At 39.1% G+C, this 18,347-nt stretch overlaps 2 protein-coding genes across 2 annotated transcripts; one reads left to right on the top strand and one right to left on the bottom strand.

Moving 5' to 3' along the window:
- Positions 1-4,328: 4,328 nt before the first annotated feature.
- LOC131774301 (calcium homeostasis modulator protein-like) lies at positions 4,329-6,013 on the top strand. The gene has a single exon (XM_059090305.2). The coding sequence runs from the start codon at positions 4,359-4,361 to the stop codon at positions 5,481-5,483; it is 1,125 nt and encodes a 374-aa protein (XP_058946288.2). The 5' UTR covers positions 4,329-4,358; the 3' UTR covers positions 5,484-6,013.
- A 3,069-nt stretch (positions 6,014-9,082) lies between these two features.
- Positions 9,083-10,291, bottom strand: LOC131774312 (uncharacterized). The gene is made up of 2 exons (XM_059090320.2): positions 10,211-10,291; positions 9,083-10,029 (listed from the first exon to the last, which is right to left on the bottom strand). Exon 2 carries the CDS (start codon positions 9,940-9,942, stop codon positions 9,205-9,207), a length of 738 nt encoding a protein of 245 aa, XP_058946303.1. The 5' UTR covers positions 9,943-10,029; positions 10,211-10,291; the 3' UTR covers positions 9,083-9,204.
- Between the last annotated feature and the right edge of the window lie 8,056 nt (positions 10,292-18,347).

Here is an 18,347-nt window from a genome sequence, read left to right as displayed (position 1 = left end):
CCGGCGGTGCTCAAAAAACTAATTTAAGTAGATTCAAGCGAGACGAAAAGCTTAGGACCGTTTACCATAAGAGATCAACTGTAAGTGTTTCAGTAATAATAACTCTTAACGGTACACAAACGTTATCCCACAATAGAATAGTCCAATCATGTTGCGTGTTTCACACTGAGGCGGTGTCCATCTGAGGCGGTATGGGATAAAAAGCTACGGAAATGTCTATAAATAACATGATCACTTCCTGCGGAAATCAACTAGTGTGATATAGGTCACGTTATGAGATAACTGAGATACTCCGAGCACCCTGATTGGTCAAGAACTAACCTTTTACTGCACTTATGAACTTTTTACTAACTCAAGGACTTAAGAAATAGACCCACTTTCTATCGCTTGCTCGGCCTTTTATTTAACTCGACATTCGTTTATTAATCAAATAATTTTATTTCCTAGTCGAAGCGAAAAGGAAAAAGCTTAAAACTGAATTACACACGTCGGCGAAAAATCACATGTATGTTATCTGGTAAAGGTGCAAACTGGTAAACCAAGTTTAACTCAGTGATGTCCTGTACAAACAAATATTGTTTCAATAGATTTTGTAAAGCTAATGACAAAATGATACGCATCGTGACTGTTCGCGACGCGATTGCAATTGGGAGAACACTCGAAAAGTAGGAATTACTAAACACACAACAGCATTGGTTTGCTTGGTTCGTTTCTTTGTGGCCTTATTCCATTATAAACAAATTTACAAGTCTCCAAAAGTAGCCCGACTGATAAAACCTGAATACTTTAAAAGTGAAATTCATATAAGTTTGCGCAGTTTAAGGGCTAACGTAAAAATAAAGAAATTACTCCCTCAAGTTACAAAAAGCGGCCCCAAATTGTTAATATCAACTGACTTATTAAAGATTCGTTTATTTATGCCGATATTGCGGCTCCGACTGCCTTTACCTCAAGAACTTCTATTATTTTTAGGAATTTTCAGAAGTTTAACGAAATGAGTATACACCAAAGCGAATCTTCGTTGGTGATTAAGAATATAAATCTAACAATAAACCTGCAACAGTGTTCATAAAAGTTAGTCAGAATTGTATTAACAACTTGTTAACAGGATATTTTGAGGATCACTACTTATTTTTTAAATGCAACAATTATGTGATCAGCTTGTCCTCTTATACCAGACACTATGGATTTTAATAACACTTATTAAGGAGCAACTTTTTTCAAGAGTCAATGTTTGTACAGGAATACTTTAAGTTATATTAAAGTTCACACGGCAACCAGGTGGACAATCAGACATGGTTTGATGCTACTCTGGTTTGCAGATTTAATGAATGTAACTGAAAAGTTACAATTCATAGATCCAACGTTTCGACACTCCTGTCTAGTGCCTTCATCAGGGGTGATCTAAGCGCTGCAACAAGAGGTCCTTTTATATGATCACTAATTAGCGGTCTTTTTTCTGACGAGGTATTAATAGGCGTCAGGAAGCAAACCGCCATCGTCAAGATTTAAAGGAGCGTGGGCGGAGTTAATATGCCAAGCCTCCAAACAAAGGCACTGGTGGTAATGCCGATTAGTGGTGATAGTTTTAGAATTATCCCACCCAATTGTATGGTTGGTTAGGCATGTGTGCTTCGATAAAGCAGAATTTTCCTTTTTGCAAAAGAAAACCGCTTTTTGATGCTCTTTCAAACGTGTACCAAACTGACGTTTGGTCTGTCCGATGTATTAGTGGTCACAGTCATTGCATGGAATAGAATAAATGGCGTCGGTTTGTTGTTCTTTCGTGTTTACCAAACAGAGAGGGAAACACGACAGAAAATTCCGTCATTTGCTCAGTGAGAGGTCTCCTGTTAATTCAGGCTCATCTCTGAAAGATAAATGGGTCATGAACCTTTCCTCCAAGGAGTTATCCGCGCTGGAACAGAGTGGTTTAGAGAAGGGTCTGAAGTTTGCTATTGCCCCTCGCAAAATACCGACTGCCGAAATTGTCGCCGCTGTTGAGGAGAGTATCTCTCAATTCAACGACGACCATAGGCATTTGGTAAGAGCCAAAGTAAGCAGCATACTCAGGCGTGCTAAACCTCCTCCCAAAAACCTTCAAAAGGATGTTTTCAATGCGCTTATAACTCTTAAAAAGGATACGGACAGGATCGTATTATCTGCTGACAAGGGTAATTGTGTTGTGGTTATGGACAAACGGCAATATCACGACAAAGCTTTGTCTCTGCTTAATGACAAGAGTACGTATGCTGTCTTAAACTCTGATCCTACCAGTAAAACTCAAAGAAATTTAAACAAAATGTTGCTTGATTTGAAAAAAGCTGGTAAAATTAGTGACTCTACGTACAAAATGTTATACAGTAGTGACGGCTTATGTCCACGTTTTTATGGCATACCTAAAATTCATAAACCGGGAATCCCTTTGAGACCCATTTGTTAGTTCTCCGACTTATGCAATTTCTGGTTATCTTGCGAGAATTTCGTCGCCTGTTGTTGGGAATGCTGATTACACTGTCAAAAATTCCTGCGAATTTGCGGATTTTATAAGAGATAAAACTCTTAACGCTTGTGAAGAATTAGTATATTTCGACGTTGTTTCGCTCTTCACTAAAATTCCAGTTGATCTTGCCGTTAAGGTTGCGGAGGAGAGACTCAGAGAAGATGCCTCCCTAGGACGAAGAACTTCTTTGCCTGTAGAGGATATTATTCATCTGCTGTCTTTTTGCCTCAAAACCACGCAATTTATAACGGCACCTACTATCAACAAGTTTTTGGTACAGCGATGGGTTCGCCTGTCTCTGCTGTCATTGCTAACATGGTAATGGAGACGTGGAACAAAGGGCCTTAGCCACTTCACCGGTTAAACCCTTTTTCTGGAAACGATACGTCGATGATGTTATATCTGCGGTATCCGGAAATGAAGCGGAACACCTCCTGTCGCATTTGAATTCAGTAGAGCCTTCGATCCAATTCATCCTTGAGCGTGAAAAGGATAGAAATTTGCCCTTTCTTGATTTAAATGTGTCCAGAGGGGTTCAGGGTAATTTAGAGACAAGTGTCTACCGTAAAACTACCCACACCGACAAATACCTCGCTTTCGATTCTCACCACCCTATTTGCCATAAAAAGTCTGTTGCCAAAACTTTACTTTGGAGAGCTGACTGTCTACCATCTTCACTCGATTCGAAGGCTCAGGAGAGGAAATATGTTTCTAATGTCCTAAAGGCAAATGGCTATACAAAAACCTTTCTCCGTAACTGCCAAAAACCAGTTACAACTAGTAACGCTCTTGATGAAAGGGAACCAGCTACTAGTTTTGCTGTTATCCCTTACATTCAAGGTGTTACCGAAACCATCAAGAGAATTTTGAATAGCCACAACGTTAAAGTTGCTCAAAAACCTTTTCAGACTTTGAGGCATATTTTCGCCAAACCTAAGGATCCTGTCACGAAAGAACAACGAACCGACGCCAACCCGCGAACCGTCAGTCACGTTGCGTATCATTTTGTCATTAGCTTTACAAAATCTATTGAAATAGCATTTGTCTGTACAGGACATCACTGAGTTAAACTTGATTTACCAGTTTGCACTTTACCAAATACAGAGGGACTTAACGAATTTAAGGAGACTTCGTAAGTTCGCTTGGCTCTTTGATTTCTAGGGTTGAGTTGGTTTTTTTAAGAATCTGACCAATGTCCGTCAAATACACCGAATCCTTCAACATAGCAAGTTTGCATAAGTTGAGGTTATATTTATAAGTTTAGCAGTGTGAAAAAACCGACTCTCGCCAAAATGCTCAGCACTTGACAAACTTAAAAAAGGGAACTCAGCGTGTTTGCATGAGTTTAGGCGATTTGAATGATTGAACGAAACATTTGTCCTTGAAATTCGGCATAAATTAAATAGAAAATCAATGGTGTTACAGTTCTAGCTGGGAGCTCCTTGGCCACTCGCAATCCTTTATTTTCCGTGCTTGCCTTGTCACCTGAATCAATTGATGCTTGTATCATAGCACATGATGGGGGTACGATTGACCCTTGCGTAGGATAAGGTCATTAAGCGTATATCGATGTTTTTGCGCGGATTCCCACATTTAAATCTTGGCCTTCCTTTTATACCCTGGGAAAATTTAAAAAATGTGTCTGATGCTAAATTATTCTTGCTTAATGCCCTAAAAATTATCAGCAGGCCGCAGGCACAGATCCATCTTAACGATTAGAGACTGTCATCGACACACTTCGGAATCATCTCTTGACCTCAGCTCTCGAACACGAACCTCGTAGCGTGACCAATATAACTAATGATATGCGTAATCCCGTGGGAGCGTTTCGTTAGCGATCGTAAACAAAATCAAAATGGCGTTCACTCTAACCAAGCTTGTGACCTCGTTTCAGTCAGTTTTTCAGAGCCATTCAGGGGCAATCAGAAACACAACTATAACTCTGATAGTTTTTGGAATCAACGCCGTTGTTCAAAGCGAGGATTTTTTTCAATGTCCGCCAGATGGTTTTGCTTTGTATGCAAGCTGTTTCTTCATCATTCCAGCTTTGTTTTTATTTCTCGTGACAATATTTCTTCATAGCGGATTCTGGGATCTTGTGCGTGGATGTTGCTTTTACGAACAGCAACAAAGAAGAGGATTAAAGCGTTACTGTTGCTGCTTCTTCCCTCGCTGGCCATGCAGCAGAAAGCTCGTGGAAATCATATTTCAGAGTTCCTTGTCTGGCTTCATTTGGATTTTCTGGGCATTGTTACAACGAGACTATTTTATATGTGCAGCTCTCGGAGGAACGAAAGAAGCAAAATTGCTTTCGGCTTCACCTCAAGAGAAATTAAAAATCGAAGCAGATTACGCAAATGCGGGGAAAAATTCACAAACAGCCGCTTTATTTCTCCTCGGTTGTTCTCTGCTAGGGGGTTTCCTTGTTATTTCCATCCAAAGATGCTGTTTCCAGCGAGAAATCGGCTCATTGCCAAGTCCTTTCACCTACAAAATACTCGAAGCAGAAGCAGCAGTTGAAGCATTTAAAGAAAACATGGAAAAGCTGGCACGAGAACAAGGAAAGAGACGAGCAGATCTGTATTTTACCACAGTGCAACAAAATCCTTCCGACATACTCAGAAACGCTTATCAGCATTTGGTCGCCATAAATAAATTCGACGAAGCGTTTCCATCTTTGGAGGATTATCAACATCTTCAAGCGCAGGCAGCTGTTACTGCTTTTAAGGAAAAAGTTCAACAAGAAGGCAAACAAAAAGTCGACATGACTTTTGTTGATACAACCTGGCACGAATTTGAAGGAAATGATGTGTTCTCGCTGGTTGGTCAAGCGCACGAAGCTATGGCGGAAAGATATCCTCGATCAACAGGCGACAGGACGCAGCCATACGTAAAGGAGAGGGATGATTCGGACGGCCTCAGGGGAATCGTGTCTCGAGGAGGAAGAGGAAACGATGTTGAAATGTTTCCAAGAGCTTAACTGAGTTTACTGAATTTATTATCGAAAACTGGTCTTCCAGTACCTCCTATGACAAAGTAATTTTTTTACCTCTCTAGCTTAAAAAGTAACTTTGAACATGGACAGTTATTTAGATATAGCAATACCAGAATCATGGATACTGGTGAACCTTATCGATAAGTGCAATTTTATATTTTAACCAAATGTTGCCTTTGCATGTAATTAATAATTAACAGTTCAGATGGCTATATTTTTAGCCGAGCGGAACCATTGGATCAAATCAAAGCCCTATGTAACAAAACATTGTCCACGAGAAAGCTCATTAAACTGCATGTATTTCTAAACTAAAAAAATTCTTCGAAAGCTGCGGCTTGACTGCATGAAAATGAAGCATTTGTGCCGATGTAACCAACACTACATTCGATTCCGGGAAAGGAAAGGAAAGAAGAATATTAACGCGGAAAAGAACGAAGATATCGAATTAACCCACACACAGGTACTTTGTGGTAGCTTGTTAACTGTAACCAAAAATAAACTGTATCGGTGCCACAGATGTCTATAGTTTTCAGTTAGTGTACTCTGTCTACCTGTTAGTACAAAATGCAGACTGCAGACTGCAGACCAGATATAAAATGCAGACTAGGTATAAAATGTAGACTGCAGATCGCAGAGTGGGCACAAAATGCAGACTGAGAATCTAAAGAGTTTTTCCGTCTGGCATGTGATAACATGTCATGTTATAACTTACCGAACGTCACGCAATCGCTTTTCCGCGATCAACTTTCACGATTATTTGCACCATTGTGGAATATTCCTGGCCCATTTCTTGATCAAAATCGATCATAATATAATTTCAAGCCTTCGTATGGTCTTCTCACTTTGCACGCGAGTTGGTTGGTGTGATGTCTGTACAGGTTTTACCAACGTAATAAAAGTAGATGTAGATGTAAATGAGATGTCAGTTTTGAATATTTAACACGCGCAATATTCGAGAAACAATGGACAGCTTTACACGTGGTCCGTGTTATAATCTTTTTAAGTGGTATGTGTTTATTTTGTTGTCAAAAATGCGGACCTAGACCAAAACTGTTCCTTCGACGTTAGTTAATCACATCATATTAACTTACCTCCGTTAATCAATCGTCCTAGATTACAAAATCAAATAGACATGCTAACGATGGTATCTGAATTCGTCCTTCGCCAAACACAAAAAACTCCACAAGATCACTTTCTCCAGTCATCGAAAACATACACAAAATCGTCCATAGTTAATTTGAATCCCCCATTACATCGTTGAGATTTGAACACTTCTCAAATCAAAGAACAAAAACGACGTTCTGATTAGTGCGAGATACATACCCTAAACGCCGCGATCTGATTGGTACGAGACACATACCCTAAACGATCTGATTGGTGCGAGAAATATACTACTCTCTATGTGCTGACCATTAAGTCACATCTAAAGTGAATATCGATAGCGTCCACATCGGAAGAGACCAAATGGCGAGACAAAGTTTTATACAAATTGAGAAAGAAGATGGAAGGACGTACAGGTGTTCGCTCATAGCAACGTTTCGTCGGTGGGAGGTTGATTTTAGAGTGCTAGAAAAAAAATGAATAAGTAGGAAAGGAGTGCTGCACTGACAAATGAAAAATATATCTGTGATTTAAAATTCTTCTATGAAATATATCTCTTAGAGCAAGCATCTGCGAAGTTTGCACTTTCACGAAATGCTTCCTTGTCATTTACTTCTTCCATATTTCTTTAAGTTATAATCATTCTCTGAAGTGGAGGTCGGCTTAGATGTAAGAGCCTTAGTATCGGGGCATTTTGATTTAAAACACAATAATACTACTATGATCACCAAAAAATACCCCATTGCATTCTTTTACTCACGAGAAGCACCAGGCTGAGCCAGTTCACAAATGTACTCCCCTGCCACCCTCTGAATACATTAACATTTAGAGGAACCGAAATGTCAGTGATCGAGCCCGCGTTATGGCTGTAGTTGATTGGGGACTACATCCCGAATCTTTGCCTCTCAGTGGGTTATTTTCGACACTATCAGCGAGTCAAGTCTAAGTAAGCTGTACACCAAGAGAACACGAAGAGCTCATGGTCTTATTCCCTTCTCTCAGTCGTAAATATCAACAGGAGCTCTTACATCAAGATGCATCAACATATTTAGAAATAAGATCCCAAAAACGCACTCAGGAAGTTAAGGAAAAATTTGGAGATAAGAAAACACTAGTTTTTTTGTTTCCAAAATGGTTTGCGCCGAAAACATCATCGAGAAGTCGCTAAAATGAGCTTGGAAGAGCAACCAATCTTTTAAAAAATGTTAAATGACCAGCTTTATTTTAATTCAGTAACATTGTGTATCACATGCACTTTTTAAGCTATTTACCAAAGGCTGAGAGCTACATCATCTACTATTTTTACTATTCCCACGAGTGCAGTAAGACAAACGATCTCTGACTTAAAATTTCCTATTTGGATTTTTTAATAAAATATTAAAATTAACTTATTGATCATCAAAAGGGCTTTTATTATATACTTAACAAATTTTCTCAATCCTGATTGGTCAGTTAACAATGATGATCTTAAAAATATTGCGAAAGACCCGGGATTTGGTTTTTCTGTCACAATTATTTCATGAAATGACCTAGTGGAAAAAAAAAATTTCCAACCGGTGTTAAAAGTGTGCATCGAGGAAGTACGCGAGGAAGTACGTTTGACTCGCCTACGGACCGTGCATTTACGAAAACTTTCAGCACATAACTCACACATGCAATTTTTGAGGTACAAGAGAGCGAGAGAAAGAAATATTTCCTGCCTTATTGAAAGAAAACGTAAAACGCTTTCAATAAAACTTGAGCAAAAAAACAAAATAAAAAGTTTTCTGTGGAAAAAGAAACGGCTTTCTCGATTCGCTTGTACGCCTCTTACTCCTTCTTGCTTTAGTGATGACTGGAACGAAATTCAGCCGCACTATTTGACTATGGTTATTTCATAAAGGTCCTTCCATCGTTCTTTTTTCTTCTCAAAACAAAAGTGTAATATTTGGTCAATATAGTCTCGAATACTCACAATGTGCGGAGAACGCTTTTTCGTTAAGCACTTCATGTATTCCTATTTACATGCATAATTGTGCAATACCCTTACAAATGTAAACAGTCCCAAGTGAAAAGTCAGCAACCATTTTAGATATCTTTGACGTCACTGAAGATAAAGTTATTAAACTATTGAATGATGAGGCTATTTCAGTGTGGATTCTTCTATTTACCCAGAGGGACGTCTAATTAAGTCCTAAGTGGCACTTGATAACAAAACACGTTTTCATGGTGAAGAGAATAAAGGACTCTAATGATAATCGAGGCACGTACAAGCCCACACACAAAGTAAACAACACCACAAAGTGTCGTTGCGTTTTTCAGCAAGCGATTGCGTTTTCTGTCTTGATGCTTCATAAAAATGCAAAAATCGTTAATGATTTTCATATTATTTTAATGACCAATATATGAAGAGCCCAGATATCTTAAAGAGCTTAGTATCTAAACAGAGGCTTTCAAAGTCTCGAAAAGGCACTGATACAACGATGCGATTTCTTAGAAATAAGCTCCATGCATTCGTAGTGATAAAGATAAAACCTCGATATGCTATGGTGTGGTATATTCCTTCTATTTGCATGCTCACGAAAACCATTCCGTTTCTCCTCATCGATTCACAGAAATATGAATCTTAACCCACCCATTCATCTTTCCTCGGAGGTGGGACGCCAAACATTCTGTCGCTTGATTCGTGACTTCTACGAGCTGGCTCTGACATGACGGCACTCCTTGCCTTAGGTACTGATGTGCCTTGAGCGTAGAGGTTGTCCAATACCACTTTCCTCGTGGGAAACCTGCGGCAAGAAATAACAAAAACGGAGGCAACGGCAACAATTGTTTGATTTTTGTAAACGTAATCCACGAACGCGTCCTTTTCCACAGTGCTCTTCATTTCATCCCACGCACAGCCACTGTCTATCGCCAAGGAAGGTTTGGCACGCTTTGTGATATAGCACAAACAGATCATTTTACAGCCAGATAGGTCAAACGTGCTGCTCAGTTTTTCATTTAGTGTCTTGGCGATCTTTTTCGACGCAATTTCACACTCTTTTAAATCGTAGGATTTGAACGACAGCTCCATGTTCAGCACCTGTTCCATCATTTTATAGGCCATTTGCTTGTCGAATTGCAACTTTCTGTCACGATTTAACGCAGAAAGCGACTTTGCCCTGGCTTTCGGAAAGTCTGCATGCGTCAACAAAGCGTTCCCATAGTCTGTTTCACATCGCTGTGGGACGAAGAGTGATTTCCGCCGCCTGTGAGCCCAGATTTTTACATTCGCCACTTGTCTTATGGTCAAACCGGTCGTTTCTTCCTTAGGCGAAGACACTGGCGTCAACGTTGCTGGATTTAAGGACGACTGCTCCATGCCAATTTGAAACGCTTGTAGTCTCAATACAGTTTGCTCCACACTCTTTGATACTGATTTCTTCACACTCTTTAATATTGAGTAAACCTGTTTGACAGAGAGGAAATCATAAAGAAGATGTGAGAACGTTGTTGACTTTGAATTAAATCAACTTTTAATCGAAAGTGAACTTTAAGAAAAGTGTCAGAAATGGTGGGCTGCAGAGGCAGTGACTTGTGATTTCAAGATATCAAGAACCCTGATCTGGGCGTTAACATCTCGTACGCACCTGCCACAACAATTTCTTCTCGTATTTGAGTAATCTACAACAAAATCGAGATGATTTAAGACGTGCAGCTCCAAAGCAGAACAAAACGGTCCGCAAAATTGACGAAAAATAAGATTCCACGCACTTACGCGCAACTAAATAAAACTTCACTACTTCACTACTTTCAAAGAGAATAGTGCATTGTGCAACGACCAATCATCTTTTAACAGTTCCCATGAGTGTTAGTAATTATTGTGATTCACGAACGCAATTGGTGCCCAAGGCATTGTTTAAGAGAATAGAATATAGAAGCTTGCTTACGTGAGACCGTAGAAAAAAAACATTTGATATTTGAAATTTGTTTCAAAATTAAGTAATCCCCTAATTTTCTTAATTGTTTGCTTTTAATCTTTTGAAAATATCGCATTTCTAAGAGATAAGGAACAGTTACCACATTGAGCAGAGCACAATGCGAAGACGGTCTACGAAATGTTTCTCGATAAGCATGACAACTTGTTCACTAAATGGACCATGAAAACACTCTAAGATGAGAGTAAAATACCAGTAAACATCCAAATTCATGTAATGTCATTGTAAAAAGAGATCTGATCAAGCTTGGAGCATATGGATACACGGTATCAAACTTTCTTTTCGTATTTCTATTTCAGTTGGAAAACATGGAAACAAAACTGTACAGGGGAACTGTTAAAAGTGTGAAAAGGGGGAAGTTTTTTTTTCTTTAAAAACTGCGGTGCTGCGTCGCTAGGAGGTAGTACATGATGATTATCAACTGAGTTGATAACGTAAATTGGCTAACGTCAGAAGTTTCTAAAGCTGACATTTCCAGCGTTAGCCCTTTGTTCGAGCGATTGACGAAGGGCTAAAGATGGATATGTCAGCTTAAGAGAACCTGTGACGAGTGTGATATAGACTGCGCATGCAGAACATCTTAGAGGAAGAATTCAGTATGATATCTGGGCCTACCGCTAGGGGACTGAGGGGGTGGGGGTTTTTTGACTCAATTTGTGACATGACATTACTAATTAGGCCACCAATTTTTTTAATACGGCAGAAAACTATAAGGCTAACATTTTTAGAAAGAGGAGATTTTGCACTTTCATTTAGTGCAATGAACTAATACGTGTCTTACAGAAAAAATATGAAAAATCCAGAAAGGTAATAAAACGGATTTTTCCCAAACCGTCCTCGAATTAGAGAACAGAACTGAAGTGAAAATTTTGTCAACACAATAACTGTACACAATATCAAGTTCTATATACACAGAAAGCTTTTCCTAGCACAAAATAAAACACTATTGTTCTTCTTTTAACCATATTTAGTTGCAAAGTTGATGTCGATCAGTGGTCTCAAAATCATTTTAGTGTTCACTTGAATCAATATAAACCTCGCTAAGTAAATTAATGTTTTGATCAAAGGAAACATAAAATCATCTTGATCTCTTTTGAAGTGGTCTGCCTGGACCATTTCTTGGTCTGCCACGACCATCTTTGAGTCTCTTGGGACCATTTCTATTGGTCATCAAAAAGATAACTGTGCAGTGTGTGGTAGCGCTCAAAGCAAGGTCCTGGACACATACGCACTTGGCAAACTGAGCACTCATAGACTGTTTCCACTCGTTGAATATGTATTTTACAGTTTCTATGAGTGTCAGTTGCCACAGGATGCTGAAACTGCAGGAGTTCGAAGCGGACATCCTGTGCTGCTACATTGCCTCCAGAGAAGTTGTTCCGTCTAAAGCGTTTCCTCCTATCAGTTCCCGCACAAGATTCTCTTTGAATTTGACAAGGGTGACTCTTGGATGGCCAGCTCTTCCATACATGATGTGGGCATAACCACAACCAAATATTTCCTTACATAAACCTGCAGCAAATTGCCATGCGTTGATCACCCAAATCAACTCCTTCCATATGGGAGTTGTACAGGTTAATCAACTGTGGCTGTGCGATGTTCTGCCTTTGCCATTGCCCTCGTGACTTCACCCTTCTCTCTACCTGTCCAATTTCCAAACCCCCAGGGAGAGTTGAGAGTAATGTACCAGCTTTCGGTCCTTCCATGTCACACAGATGAGCTTGCCGCTTTGACGGAAAAGCGATTCTCCCCTGACGAGGCTTTTGACCTGCTCGCATCGCTGGTCAACAGTATCCTGAGGTAGGCACTTTCTATTTCCCCTCACTGTTCCACAGACTCTAATTCCTTTTTTTTTCCAGTTCTAGAAAGAGTGGTACACTGGTATACCAGTTGACAACAAACAATTTGTAAGCTTTGTTGAAATAAGGCTCTGTTAGCATTAGAACAACTCGCTGAGCCAAATCCTTGCTTGCTGCTGGACCCTCTAAAAATGATCTCATTTTCCGCAGTTTATCCCTGTTAAGATCTGTCTGGTCTGGGGCATTGCAATTATTTACAAAGTGAAGATATCTCTGAATATGAAGGTAGTAGTCTCTTGACATGGTGTTAGTAAACAATGGAGTTTTGGTGACCGAATCAGTTGACCAGTGAGCTTTCAAATTGCTTTTTTTGACAAGACCCATTTCCAATGTGAGCCCAAGCTAAGCCTTTAGCTCTGGAAGGGTAAAATCGTGGAGACCACCCAGAGAATTGTCCTCAAGCTGCCGTTTTTGATGCTCAAACCGTTTGGTCTCACGTAAAATCAGTTGATAAACATCATCAGTAAACAGAGGTTGGAAGTAATCTAAACAATCATTGTCATTGTCCATTTCTACTCTCATACCAACCTCTTCGCGAAAATTTACGCCTTCTGGGGGTTGTATAACAGATGTCCATCTCATATCGGAGTAGTTTTGTTCCTCTTCATCGCGGCTATTGACATCGGAAGGCACTTCATTGACAGAATCCACGTGGGCGATTCGCAAAAATGCTACAGGTAAGCCATCTTCGTCCACAAAAGTTAATCCCATCGACTCTGCACCCGCCATTTCGATCTTTTTCGCTAACAGATGTCTTACTAATTTTTTGGCGACGCCATATTTAAATGGCAGACGCGATGTCAGCAACAACTGGAGTAAAAAATTCGGGAAAATTCGTATTTCGATGTTTCGAAGAACTCTTTTCGCTAAAAATGAGCCTCATCTCATTATCCGGCGGTTTAATGCATAAATAGCCTCAGTTTCCCACGGGCATGCTTTAAATAGCAACAAAAATAGGGTGATGTAATTTTCTACGTAGTTCGTCCCCCAGGGGTTTTAATTAACATGGGCAGGAGTCAAGCTCCCCATCATTGTTGAAGAAGGACTTCAGAGTGCACATGCAAATTCAGGAGCTCATTTTGAAGGCTACTGCCAAAGAAACTTTTGAAGATGATGACGGATTGAAAGTCTTTAAAGGTCGGTTTTTTGGTGAGTGATTAGGACCCTAGGGAAGTTACTGTTAGTAACAAGCCACCATCGAATGCCTCACGTTTCCCTTTGTGTGTACAGCATATTACTACTAAATTTATCTATCTTCCTCTTGTCATTGATCTTATCCAGACGACAGAGAACTCGGAGTTTCCGATCCTTGGCCCTTAACTTAGCAGCATAGTATTCATGAGCGTTATCGCAAATTTAACTTTTGCACCTTTACTATGAAACATTATTGGTAGTTTCGTTCAAAGTAATCTTCCCTCTTTTCAGATACACAGTTTTCCGGCTTAAAGTCCCATTTCCCCACAGCCTACGCACTTTAACCTTTTTGTACAGGTCGGTTTTTTTTCCTTTTTCTGCATAATTCTTTGATCTGGTCTGCAGTTAGCAGACACTAATTAACTTTGACTGTTTTAGAAATTGGAAAGAGATTTCATGTTCTCTCAAGTCATTGCGAAACACAGAATTCGCTATGTTGTTGTCTCTGAGAGGGCTTATTGTAATTTACGAAACGAAACGGAATGAAAAAATGTAATCTGTGAGATTAGCTCAAATCGGTAATTTGCGAAAAGGAAATTCGTAATTAGTGAATTAGAAATCCGTAATTTTCGAGGAAGGTAATTCTGTATTTTGCACCAGTGTGGATTTAATGAATCAATGCAACGGCTATGTGAAAGGAAAATTGCGCCAAATGTTAAGCCATAAATGCAAACCTGTTATTTAAAAAATGATCTAACGCTGAAGCTATGAAAGTGAAATGCGTGACATGACATTCAACTTTAGGCGCGAGTTGAGTGTATCTAATAGGGGAAAACTGTGTATCTGAAAAGAAAGAAAATTGCTTTGTACGGTTGTACCAACAATGTTTTTCTAGAAAAGGTGTAAACGTGAAAATTGCGATAACGCTCGTGAATACTATGCTAAGGACAGGGAATTCCGTGATCTTTGTCGTCTGAAAAGATCAATGACAAAAGGAAGGTAGATCAATTTAATGATCTACTGTATGCGCAAAGGGAAACGTGAGGCAACTGATGGTTGATTCATGCTAACTCATGAGTATCATTTAACACTGGTACAAGTCGACTTAACAGGCACACGCATGACTTAACAGTGGAGGATCGAAAACAGGAATTGGCGATATTTTCAATAACAATTATAGTCCAGTGTTTAGGTGCCAGTTTCGCATTCGCACGACATAAAATAAAGAAACGCTACGGCCCAGCGCAAAAATTTTTAACATACGAACAGTCAGTCGAAAAACCGCTCAAAATAATTTGTATGATCTAGTAAAAACTCCATTAATTAGCAGCTGTTACTAATACATCAACCTCCCACCCCTCGCTGCGTACTGATAGTTCGTACTCGACTCCTCCCTTAGTAACAACAGTCCGCCTACAACCCCTCCCTGAGTACTGATGAGCTGCATCCCACCCCTCCCTAAGTACTTATGGTCTGCCTCCCCCGATAAAATAGTCCCAAAAAAATGGTCCAAAAAATGGTCCGAAAAATGGCCCCAAAAAGAGTCCAAAAAATAGTCCAATGGTCCAAGGGTCCAATGGTCCAAGGGTCCAATGGTCCAAGGGTCCAATGGTCCAGTCCATACTTTTTCCTATGCCATCATAGAAACATGATATAGTAAACTGACCTTAGTCAACAAATATACCGCATATAAAACTTTTCTGACACCATTCATACCGCTACAAACATGCTATTTTAGAACGCTTGCGTGGTTGCACAGGAATCCCAAATAGGAAACAAAAAATATCTCACGAACTAGCGGAAATATTCAGCTGGGCTTCCTGCAGAAAATTTAACTTACGCACGCACTTACAGGGCGATAACATAAGGGCTACGCATTCCCAGAATGCAGTAGCCACAAAAACTGAACTTCGGTGGAAAAAATTGGTGCGTGAAGATTTCGTTTTATCATAATTTAAACTGGTTTCAATAGATATATAACAACAAAAGGTAAGTTCTGGGTTGATGTAATACAAACTGAAATATATTATTTAAACACATCGTCTTCTTTACAGCCGTTCTACGGGATGTTACGCAAAGCTTCTTCGCAAAAATTGGTTGCGAAGAAGACCACAGAACGCAGGGCTGTGAAGGTATGAAAAAAGACCCATAGAGGCTCAAGCGCATAATTGCCTGCGGTGGATCTAAAGCGAGACATTGACCCAAACTTTTGGGCAATTACTAAGCTTCAATTCTCGTTGCAACGTGAAGTTTCAAACGACAAGAAAATAATGCAGTATTAGCTGCTACTGATAACAAAAAAATCTGACCAAAAAAACTGAAATGGCTAAGTAATACCAGAATATTATAACAAATAATATTTTCAGAAGCTCCTGGTGATACTTTCAACGAGCACGATGTGTACACAATTATTTCAGGATGCAAATGTGCTTTGTCATTCTTTTGTAAACCTTGGCTCGTGATTGCATGCATGTCTCCCTTTTTTTCGTAGAGCAACGAGGTCTCTCTATCCCATGTTTGAAGGTGTTCTTATGCTCATGGTTCTAACATTGCGAATCTGTCGCTTTTGATTAGAGTTGACAATGTGTTTTCTTCAACTGTACTTCTTGTTACCATCCCGAACATTTATCATCTACGAGATGTTGGGTAAGCAGTGAATTAATAACATCTAATAAAAAATTTCCAACAGAACTTTAACTTCATAAGTAAATGTCAGATATTTTAGGGAACTTTGTCGATAAAAACACATTTTTCACGAAGAAATTTATTTTCAAATCCGTTTGAATTAATTTTTTGAAAACAAGTTTCAAAACGGTTAAAAGATGAAGAGGATGTAAACGAAGTGCTAATTGCTTCAAGAAATTTGAATAAATCATGTAATTACCTAGAGAGTTTTACCTGTGAATATATTACAACCGAACAATGAAAATTGAAAAATCTTTCCCTTATTGTTCACCCTCTAAAGCTAACAGTTAATTTACAGAATGAAAAACACGATTCAGTGCCTCCAAACCGGCTAATCTTTAAATTACCATCAATGACGCTTGAAAAGAGATGTAAAGGATTTTATCTTTTCATTCAGCTTATATAAAATGCATCCCAATAACTCAATCTTACAGAATCGTTCAGTTTCAAAGTATACACATTTAATGAATTATTTACCTTCAAAGCGCTCGTTCTTCACAATGCATGCCATTTTTGAATGACTTGCAAACTTATCTCCTGCAGAGCTTTTGATATCAAAAACAAAGATTAGCGCACGTGGACTCAGGGAACGAACCATGTCATTAGCGGTTAATTCGCCAAACGTTTAACAATATGGCGTTCAGAAATTATCCTTTTTTAACGACTTTCTAGATGTTCAAAGCAAACTTTTCGATAAAAAAGCCCGCAAACTATTGTGACAACTTCAGCAAAAAGTGGCTTTTACAGCGTATACCATTTCAAACATGGATCCAGGGTAAACTTGTTGTGATATTAGTATTTACATGCCTTCGATCTCGTGTAACTTGTTTCGTATAAATAAACATTTGGTCACTGTAAAGCTGATGCGCGTAAAATAAACTGAAGTAACTAACAAAGTGAAGCGCGGGCAAATTTAAAGATTGACAGAAATTTAAAAGAAATTTATTTCGTCATTCATCATTAGAAATAACATTTGCCACAAAATTATTGTCTGTCAACGATCGACACAATGAACTTCCATAAAAAAAAAACTGCACACAGAGTTTGCTTTCCTCCGTTTCGTAAATGTTTATGTCGGTATTTATGAATTATGAGGAGCGGTGTATGGTCAATTTATGTGAAACTGAGGTAAAATTCACTCGCTATATCCGATCCATTGGTTTTAGGATTAGTGGCAATGTCATACGTAATTTAAGGTTGCTATTTTGATGTATTCTTACCCAAGTTAGCTTGTCCTAAGTGGGATAAGGAACAAGTCTCTTACTTCAAACGTTGCATCTGAGCGCCGATTAAAACGTAGGACAAAGACAAAACCAGTGAGCACAAAGTAACGATTTATTTATTTACGTGCAACTTCAGAATGCTTTGTACAAAAAATTCTCTTTCATTTTAGGCACCTCAGTGTAACTAGAGTTAAAAAAGACCATGCGATAAAGCAGCTCAGCAACTTATCGCCTTCTTTTGAGGGAAATTGTACTTCTCTTACGTTAAATTAATGAGGTACTTTCCGCGAATGAAAGCCTTTCACGGTCTTTCAATGAACTTATATTATCGATCAACCTCCCGTCCTTTCTCAATTGACCGCAAGCACCTATTAATTTAGTATGTTTGCTCCGGAACACTTAGATTAGTTTCGAACCTTTGCCAAAATAATCCAAGCCAATCTAATACATACTGAACAACATGTATATGCATAAAAAGGAAATTTTGAAAGCGGATCGTTTTTTAGGCTACCCTAACTGACTGTATGAGCTGTCTAATCACTGAAAGGCTTTGCGACCCACATCCACCTCTAACTTTAGAGCTGACACCTTGAGTATGGCTTATTTCCAGGTTAGCATTCTAGCATCCACGAATTTTTCCGCTTTAGAATTGATGTTGTTTTAAGGTCACCTGGCTATGATAAAAATTCGAATGCAAATACTGGGCAATTGTCATCTTTGGGTAAGCAATTTTATGACTCATTCCCCACGGTGAGAGACGGTCTTTAGTTTTTGAGCGGGTAAATTGAATTGGAAGTTTTTCTAACTCTTTACTTTCCTGAAGGGATAATTAGATTTGACAGACACGGCTCCTCAAGAAGTTGGCATTCTAGAAGTTCAAAGAAAGAC

Source organism: Pocillopora verrucosa, chromosome 12, assembly GCF_036669915.1.
Source record: "Pocillopora verrucosa isolate sample1 chromosome 12, ASM3666991v2, whole genome shotgun sequence".
Lineage (NCBI taxonomy): Eukaryota > Metazoa > Cnidaria > Anthozoa > Scleractinia > Pocilloporidae > Pocillopora > Pocillopora verrucosa.
This window is presented reverse-complemented; position numbering and strand designations above follow the sequence as displayed.